Raw genomic sequence first — 9,567 nt, 5'->3', positions numbered from 1 at the left:
GCTTACAGTGTGTCAGTGACTGATGGTGTCTGTTGTTTACCAACTGCTGCAATATAGTTTCACGTGGCGTTGCCTGACTACGATGAGGAAGTTCATTACAATACATCAGCGCAATCCATTATCTTAGCATCAGGTTAATGGAAAGAGGATCGTCTGTATTTACCTAGACACCGGCCAAGCCTATTTACAGCTGAGCAGCTTCCTCACCTGTGACAGAGATCCAGCTGGATGGAGACTCTTCACGACCGCTGATGTTACACTTGTAGAGGCCTTCATCACACTTGTTAACATGGTGGCAGAGATGGGGACTCGAGTTAGAGACTCAGACTTGCGTACGACTTAAGTCACACACAGTTATTTCATACTTGAGAATCGTCCTCAAAAGACTTCAATCTCGACTCGGGACTCAAGGTGCGTGACTCGTGAACAATGTTTATTTTTTAGAAAACTTATGATGAGCTTATCCAACGAAGGTTAAAATCAAGGGCAACTGGACTTGGTTGAAGATACTGGAAGACGTTTCGTCCCTCATCCAAAGGACTTCTTCAGTTCTGACTGACTGGCAGGGAAACTCAGCTATTTAACCTCAGTGGGGTCGTTATCCCGGGTCGTCGATACCGCTTAGTGTTCCTGGTTGCTGTGACGACAGTCGTTACAGTCGTTAAGACTACCTGTGGCCAGACTGAACGACCATCGTTGGTATCTTCACCTGAGGCCAATAGGTTGCGTTTGTTGAGTTTCCTGGGAAGTGATGAAAGGACAGCATTGTAAGTGGGGGATAAGTGGTGGCGTAGACCCCCTCCCCTGTTCAATGACGGCTTCTCAACCCTGGTGTAGATGCTTCCTTGACACCTCTTTCAAACATCCATCTTCTCTGTCTAAAATGTGCACCTGGTGGTCCTCAAACGAGTGTCCTCTGTCCTTCAGATGTAAGTAGACAGCAGAGTCTTGACCTGAGGAGTTGGCCCTTCTGTGTTGTTCTGTGTCAGGTCAAACTTGTGGTGGTCAATTAACGTAATCCTTTACGTCCCGCTGGCTGCCGTCACCTTAATTATTACCGTTGGCTAGAAACAGGTTACAGCTTTATTGTTGACCATGTAACTTTACAGTTTTATTTAATTATAACTTACACTGGGTTTGAGAGTCAACAGTCATTAATTGTAGACACATGTTTGTGTTCTGTAAGATAAAAACAGGTTACAGGTTTATTGTTGATTATTCAACATCACAGTTTTGTTTAGTTAACTGGGGAGTGTGTTGACTTACAGTAGTTTAAGCTGTCAGTGATGCCATTGCACATTACATGCTCTGTAAATGAAAATAAGGTTACAGTTACAGAATTCCTTGCAGTTTTATAGCAACCTGGTTTGAACGGAGCAGGTGATACAACATTCATAATAACCACGAGAGACTTGAGACTTGACTTGGACTCTAGCTCAGAGACTTGTGAGCATCTCTGCATGTTGGATGGTCATGTGACCTGTAAGCTCAGTAATAAAATAGTAAAACTTTTTTCCTTCTTCACTTAATCAACTCTGGTAAAAAAGTTGATCAACACATTGAAACTCACACCAAAACAGTCTCGGTTAATACACTACAGGTGAGAGGAAAACTCCTTAACTGTCCCTTTAACTCCTGAGACAATAAGAAAATGACCCAAACTGTTCACCATCAAAACACAGGTTTAAGTAAACTTTATTTATTTTTTTTGTCTCTGTACAATTTCATGATAAAAATTAAAGCATTTCTTTTTATATCATTGGTCCAAACAACATTTTTCTACAAAGAAATACTTTTTTTGCAGCACGCTTCAGTGCGTATCTGTAACCATTACAAAACACATTATTTACAGTAAACAAAGAAGGAGCAGTGACAGAAATCTCAGCTTTACAATAAATTAACATTAAATATTTAAATATTTATATATTAATTTGACAAAACATTATGGCAGTTGGTGACTGTCCACATTACAATATAGATTTACAGTAAGGGGGGTGAGGGGATTATCATCGTCAGCGGGGGTCCCAGGCCTCGCTGATGAGGCCAGCTGCAGAAGAAACGGTTCCTGTGGCTGAAACAGTTTGTGTCCAGGGTGTCGACTGTGAAGTCACACAGGGGGAAGGGGGATCTACAACCAGCTCCACTGTCTTGTCTTATGAGCGTTGAGCTCCAGGTAGGTCTGGCTGCACCAGGGAACCAGATGGTCAAATTCCCACCTGTAGGCGCACTCATCCCGGCCAGCGATGAGCCTAATGAGTGTGGCGTCCCCAGCATCGTTCAGGAGACGTGTATCAGTTGTTTAATCAGTCAGATCACTCGCTGGTCCAGTTTCAGGTGAAGATCTAAAGGCGAGAGCTGGACTCTGTCTTTTTGTCTTGTAGCAGCTAATATTCATCACAAATTCATGATGCTTTTCAACTGAGCATTCTTTAACTGGGTCATTATTACACCCTTCACAGTGCACGTACAAAAACTTAAATATCTTTGGTGTGCAGGTTCACAGAGAGCTGGAGCTTATCCCAGCATGCATTGTGTGAGAGGTGGGTACGACTGTACAGCATTCTGTCCCAGGATATCACTGACACTCTTTGGGAGTGACCAGTCCACCTGACATAACACGGGGTGAACACATAAACTAAATTTATCAAGCCTGGCTGGTCACCTGGTCTGGAGCAGGCTAGCCGCACAGAATAGATCTCCACGGTATCCATGTGCTGCTGCTTTCATCAAACGGGGTCAAATTTGGCCAGGATAGCGGAGAAGATTCAGGACCAAAGATATCAGAGGCTGCTGCTGTTTAGATGATGCTTAGCATCTGTTTAGCTGCATCATAAGCAACAGTCAGATGTGAATTCTGCTTTGTACATCTGAATGAGCAGATCAGAGCAACAGCAGCAGCAACAGCAGCAGCAGCAACAGCAACAACAATCGCTCGTGTAAAATCCATTTCAGCATGGCCAGTCGTGCTGTTTCCAGTCTTTCCACCTGAAGAGAAGAAAATATCAATTAGCTAATGACTGGGAGGAAACCCCTACTTCCTCATCATCTACCTGCACTACAGCGACTGTTCATGGTTTGACCTATAGTATCTCAGCAACAGCGGTTGACTACTGCGCGTACTCCATCCACTGATGAACAAGGAGCCGAACGCTTGGAAAGAAGTTCAAGTTTCTACTTTGTCAAACAAAGACGTTACAAATCTGGTCAGTGAGAGGCGGGTGGGCAGGAAGGGAGGTGTGAACAGTCTGCCAGGCGGAGTGACAAGAAGGCGCAAGCTGAAATGGGTTTAACTGTATTCCACGCCATGCGTGGCACAAATCAAAGGGTGAGGGACTGATGCTCGCCGTTTGAGTGTTTCCTGAATCTGTAACAGTTTACTTCAACAGGAGGGCATTCGCATGGCAGAGCTTCGCCACAAAACTGGATGCTTCAGGTAACGCTATGCATGTTTTTAACTTAAGCTAGGCTATAAAGAAGATATACTTGTACTGGAAGGAATCACCTGTAGCCATGGTTACTACCCACAAAGCGCTTGGAGAAATGTGTCGCCTCCTGTCTGAAAGGGCCTTAAATCTTTATTCCCCGATGTTCACAAGAACTAAAAGAGTTACTAGTCAGAAAATCTTTTACATTTAATACATCAAACTCACCTGAGACTGGCCCGGTCAGGTGGACCACGCTGATTAAGTGTTTATTAATTTTATTTTCCTCTTTGCGCTCTTTTATGTAACACTTGTATGTCCCATAGTCGCTGCTCGTCACATTGCTCAGAATCAAAGACAGGTTACCGTCCTTCAGCTTGATGTCCACCAGCATCACCCGGTCCTCATAAGAGGGCTGCTGGTTGTCTGTATCAAGATTCCCATCCCGGGATAATAAAACATATTGTGAGCTCAAGTTAGTTCTGGTCCAAATTACAGCTGCGATGTTGATGTTGCTGGGAGCTTCACACGGCAGAGTGACATTCTGCCCAAGGGAAGCTGGGACTGTTGAGACACGAAGAAAAACAGAGAAGAAATTAAAAAGAACAAAATCTGTGTCCATCTCCTCGTCGCCATCAGCCAATCAATTCAATTCAAATTAGCTTTATCGGCATGAATGTATAACTATCTATAACTACAGGTTAAAATAACTTTCTAAAGTGTGTCTTTCACCGTGATTTGTTTTCCTCCGTGGATTATTTACCTCTCTTTAGCAGTAGCTCGGCCGGAAAGTGAAATTTAAGTTCGGTACGACATCGTTTTCTTGCTACCTTTCGTTATAATGTGTAAGTTACTCTTTTCTGTTATTTTAGTGGTTTATATTGAGTTTAACGCATCAGTTTATGAGTAAGGGATGGGCGACATGAAAAAAATAGTAAAATCATTATTTAATCATTTATTTATTATAATTTAAAGGCTGATTTTTCTGAAGAAACCAGATGGTTAATTGTGCTTTTAAACTTTTCTTTATGGTCAGAACATGAGAAACACTTGATGCCAAAAAGCAGCCTGGTATCAAACAGTGGATCCCTTCACAGAGCTGAACATCCAAAACAACAAATATGCATGAAAAAAATTCATTTCCTCAACAAAATAAATATCTTAATAGAAAAGAAAGTGCTAATTTGTTTGAGATTCAAATAATTTAAATCAGATTTTGTATATTTCTATTGAGGAAGATTGTATCACTATAATTAACATTATTGTTTTATTGCCCAGCTCTGGTTCACGTTCACAAACGGACACGATCAGTTCACCAAAACCATGAGCAAGATCAATAATCTACAATGTTTGAGCATGTTTATGCACAACACTGAATGGACACAATGTCTGGACTGTTTGGATTTTATTTGCAGAAGACTGAAGTACATATTTCCACCCAAGTAGTTGTTGTACGTGGATAGACAACACATTTGCATCCACGTGGTCATGTTGTCCCTGACCACCTCCAGAGATCGTTTTGCTGATCGGATCACAATCTATCCTCAATGCGTCTCGGGTGCATTTACACATGATCACCCAAAATACATTTTAATGCCAGGTGTAAACACCGTCTATGAATATGCAAAGTCATTGACCAGAGGTGAAAATAAAACTGCCAAATATGGCATTGTGTCGTTCATTAAGAGATCAAACGCGCGTCTCTTTTCTATCAAAGAAATTGTTTTCAAATTTGGCATTAAATTTGACTTTTAAAATGGTGCAAGAACCCTGTCCGACCATAACGCTGCTGTTAGCTGTGCAGTGAGGTGAGATCCACTCTTACATTTATTCATTTAGCTTTATCCAAAGCGACTTACAATTGCTATACATGTCAGAGGTCGCACTCTGGAGCAACGAGGGGGTCTTGCTCAGGGACACAATGGTGGATGGGTCACAGTGGAGGATTGGACCCGGGTCTCTCGCACCAAAGGCATAGTCTAACATGAAACATGTGCAACCTATTATAAAAGTACAATATTCATTTGAAAGCCACACATATATTTTACACGTTAGATCATTATGATTGAGAATATGAGGTTTGGATTTTTGACACTAACTTATGTTAATTGCAAATTATCCAGTATAGAGTTAAAAAAGCACAGCGATAATATTCAGAACAGAACACTTACATTCACAGCACACTGCTCACAAACAAATAAAAGTAGCTTTCCAATTATCTATTCAGTTGTTCTAATGCAAAATGGTGACTAAAACAAAGTGACTTTATATTTCCATAGAGATAATAGGTCAGTTATAAACAAGTGTTTTAAATTAATAAAAAACAGGTTATAAATGACAATAAATCTGTTTTGACCTTCAATAGAATGTTAATTAAATATATACTGTATGTTTTCATTTCAAATCATATGATAGTAGTCAGACATAGTCAATGATACCGTTTACTTACATTCATATTCTTACATTCAACAGTTATGGATCCAATTAAATAAGAGAAATGGTGCCAACAGAGATCCAGAGGTGATGCTCTTGCTGCATCAAGCAGCGGACACTCCAGGAGGGAGTTTTGCAGACCACATTAAGCTGGACCCACTGGTTTAAACCCTAATCGAGACTTTTTTTTGTTTCACTTGTTTCTTTGATTACCCGCCAACACGAAATCTCACGATATTAATGCCAACAGCAAACAAACATTTTAACAATTCTGAATGAATGGATGGTGCAGTAAAGTTTGGCAGACAGATTCCTCAGGATGTAACAGTGTACTTGTTGTTTAAACAGCTGTTCTACAAATTTCATAAACATGCAACACCTGGCAAACAATAAACCTAGACAGACCTTCCACATAAACACTCACCGTGAAACAAATCCATCGACAAAACCGGGAACACGAAGCCGAACAGCACAAGAGCAGACATTCTTTCACCTAATGCATCCCGTGGGGGGTCTAGAAACTTCCAGAAAGTTGTTTGTAAACTCCTCTTCTTCTTTTCTCATAGGCGGAAATCGCGGGGGTGTCCGGGGGATGAGGATCCCTCTATCTGAGGGCTGTCTTCCCCTAAAAATCATCAAATAATATAATAATATATACAATAACTGTGTAGGTAGTAAAACAACAAAAACGCAAAGGGGACTGAAGTCAAGCCAGCGTCCACTTCGAAAACGACAGTCAGGCCAGCCCTCGCGCTGTTTTGCGATGCGTGTTTTTCTAGGCATTACGGTAACATCGTGTCGCAGCACATTTCAAAATAAAAGTGAGCTTCTGCTGAACATAATGTAATTGATGTGGCAGAAACGATTGAATAAATAAATAAATGCTTAAGACACCACAAGTATCTAAAGAAAATATTACAGTCTCACAGAAAGCTTAAAACATTCAGCCAAGATTCGAACTCATGTAAAAAGAAAACCTCCTGTTTCCACTGACTCATTTCACTTCACAGTGACAGCAGGCCACCTCAGGGTGACCCTCTGTCAATATCAGAGCAATCTGATAGTATTTTTAAGTTACAGCCCTTGAAAGTGTCTAATATTTTAGCTATTCGCCAAGACTTTTATTTTGAAATGTGCTGCGACACGATGTTACCGTAATGCCTAGAAAGAACACGCAAAACAGCGCGAGGGCTGGCTTGACTGTTGTTTTCGAAGTGGAGGCTGGCTTGACTTCAGTGAGGACACGTAGTCCGTTAAAATGTATTTTCTAAGTTTTCTTCATCGCCTTCATGTTAAAAGTCATGTCTGCCCCGCTGCTGTCATGGTAACGTTACGATTCACCGTCACCCTCATCTAAAGTTCGGCTGTTTCATATTTATTTATTTATTTAACTCTGATTACAGACAATCTGACTGTCTGCGCAGTCTGTGAGTTGTTTTCTTTGCATCTGATTATCACACTGCATATTATTCAATACTGAAATAAATCCATGTCAGAAACATTTAAAGTTTGAAGTAGATTAATGTCTGTTATTGTCTTGGAGAGTCTCCATCCAGCTGGATCTGTGTCACAGGTGAGGAGCTAACATTTGATTTGAGGACTCACTTCATCCAGAGGTTCACCTGACCAGGTGGATTCTGTCTACAGGTAAACCTACAGCCCCCACCTCAGTCCCCCTCCAGCTTGTGTTCAGACTGATCCGCCACCTGGTGGTCTTCTGTCCCTGCTGCATCTCCACTGTCCTCATGGTGTCTTCATATCGACGCAGGGCCGCAGGTAACACTCTGACTCATTCAGTCCCACACTCTCACTCTGGTGTTGATGATTCATAATCAATCAATCAATCAAAACTTTATTACAGACTCAAGGTCCAAATCTTACCACAACAATACATAAATACATATCCACAAACGCACATGAATGCACAAATACCTACACATAAAAAATAAATAAAAATCCATAGTAAATCATGGTTAGAAAATGAAAAGTATAAAATGATTTAAAAAGAAAATCATTGTTCTACCAGGAGACAATTATAGCAGTGTTTCCATTGTACTTAGCCGTATGTTAGTTAAGGCCAATTATTATTTCATTTTGTGACCCATTAAGCCGGCACATGAATTTAAACATTAGGTTTCTTAAAGCAGCATGAAAGGTCCTTATTCTTGCAGCCACAAACATCTCACTTGCACTACACCATCTTGGTCTTGTGAGTAATATTCTCATTGCGTCGTTAAATGCTACTTTAAATTTAATAGACTTGCCTTTTAATAATTTGACCACAAGTGCGCAGTATAGAACGGTGTGCTTAAACAGAGATGTCTTTACACCAACCGTACATGCCTAAATTTACGTATGCTTGTGCATACATCCGGCGACAGTGCCTGTAAATATCTGTCATTTTATCAGTGATAAAATGACCAAGGTATTTCCTTATTACAGACACTAAGCTTACTGTTAGCCAATTTAAAATCAGGATAGTTCAAACATTTATCATCTTCAGTTCTGCAGATCATGACGACACTCTTATTGGCGTTACATTTGATATCATGTTCCACACCATACACCGAACATATTGTAAAAAGCTGCTGTAATCCAGCACTTCTTAGGTCATCTGCATACATAATATGATTCACTATTGAATTACCAATCATGCACCAGTATTACAGGCTCTCAACTGCCTGGACAGATATAGAGATTAAAAAGAGCAGGTGACAAAATACCCCCTTGTCTGACTCCATTGCTAACCCCAAATAAAGCTGAGACACTATTGCCCCATTTCACTTGCGTAGTCCGGTGGGCATACCAGTAAGCCAAAATTCTCACAATATAATGGGCACCCCTCTTGTGATTGATTGATTTACACAGTCAAATGCTTTAGAAGCATCAATAAAACACATAAGAACTGATGAGTTTTTATCTTATATGTGTTCACAATTTCCTTTAGAGCATTATACACAAGTCAGTGCCATGTTTAGCGTTAAACCCAAACTTTGTTATCTGTCGTGGAGTCACAGTTGAGTCTAACTGATAAATGATCCACATTTCTTTCTAACCTGCTCTGACTGCAGGAAATGACCTGAGAAGGGATTGACAACATTGACGATGTCATCACTGCTGTCTCCAGAGAATTTCACGTCTGAGCTGATCCAAGGGCGCCCTGACCAGGTTGGAGCGAGATTTATATAATAAATAATAATAATAATCCTTATTTGTAGAGCACTTTTCAAAAACAAGTTACAAAGTGCTTTAACAAGTGTAAAGACAATAATACAAAACAATACAAGAGAAAAGCATGAAAACATTGAAAAGACTGAGACAGAGATATTTGATTATTGATTGTGATTTATTGGTTTGCAAACGACGGTGGGGAAGAGAAGCTATTGGCTTATAGCCGACATGCTCGATATCAGCAAATAGCCTCCAATCTCCCATTCAGAAATTCACTGCAAGGCAAGCCCCCAAAAGTTTAGTTTCATGTATCTGCTTTAATGACACTGCAAGTTAATACTTGATCTTACCATCAATTCTTTATTCCTACGTACATTAAAAACCACTCCTTAAAGAAATTAATTAGGTATATGTTATTAATATGTTATTAATTAACTCGTATGTCCCATAGTCGCTGCTCGTTACATCCTTCAGAATCAAAGACAGGTTATCGTCCTTCAGCCGATGTCCGCCAGATTCTCATAAAATGGATGCTGGTAGT

The 9,567-nt window shown here is 40.4% G+C and overlaps 1 protein-coding gene and 1 long non-coding RNA gene across 2 annotated transcripts; one reads left to right on the top strand and one right to left on the bottom strand.

Moving 5' to 3' along the window:
* Nucleotides 1-2,548: 2,548 nt before the first annotated feature.
* LOC119911732 (V-set domain containing T-cell activation inhibitor 1-like) lies at nt 2,549-6,334 on the bottom strand. Its single transcript, XM_038730632.1, has 3 exons — nt 6,280-6,334; nt 3,651-3,986; nt 2,549-2,985 (listed from the first exon to the last, which is right to left on the bottom strand). The coding sequence occupies exons 1-3, from the start codon at nt 6,293-6,295 to the stop codon at nt 2,798-2,800; spliced, it is 540 nt and encodes a 179-aa protein (XP_038586560.1). The 5' UTR covers nt 6,296-6,334; the 3' UTR covers nt 2,549-2,797.
* An 800-nt stretch (nt 6,335-7,134) lies between these two features.
* Nucleotides 7,135-9,035, top strand: LOC119911734. Its single transcript, XR_005446023.1, has 3 exons — nt 7,135-7,282; nt 7,399-7,631; nt 8,927-9,035. It is a non-coding gene; the product is annotated as an uncharacterized LOC119911734 (long non-coding RNA).
* The last annotated feature ends 532 nt before the right edge of the window (nt 9,036-9,567 follow it).

Source organism: Micropterus salmoides, unplaced genomic scaffold (genome assembly GCF_014851395.1).
Source record: "Micropterus salmoides isolate LMB-PRFRI ecotype aquatic unplaced genomic scaffold, ASM1485139v1 Ms_hic_scaffold_2, whole genome shotgun sequence".
NCBI classification, from domain to species: Eukaryota; Metazoa; Chordata; class Actinopteri; order Centrarchiformes; family Centrarchidae; genus Micropterus; species Micropterus salmoides.
Note: the sequence above shows the minus strand (reverse complement) of the source record. Positions and strands in the feature narration are given on the sequence as shown.

Coding starts and splice junctions, on each gene's coding strand:
- LOC119911732 (XM_038730632.1), bottom strand. Junction 2,986..3,650: donor CCTGACCGGGCCAGTCTCAG/GTGAGTTTGATG, acceptor TCTTCTCTTCAG/GTGGAAAGACTGGAAACAGC.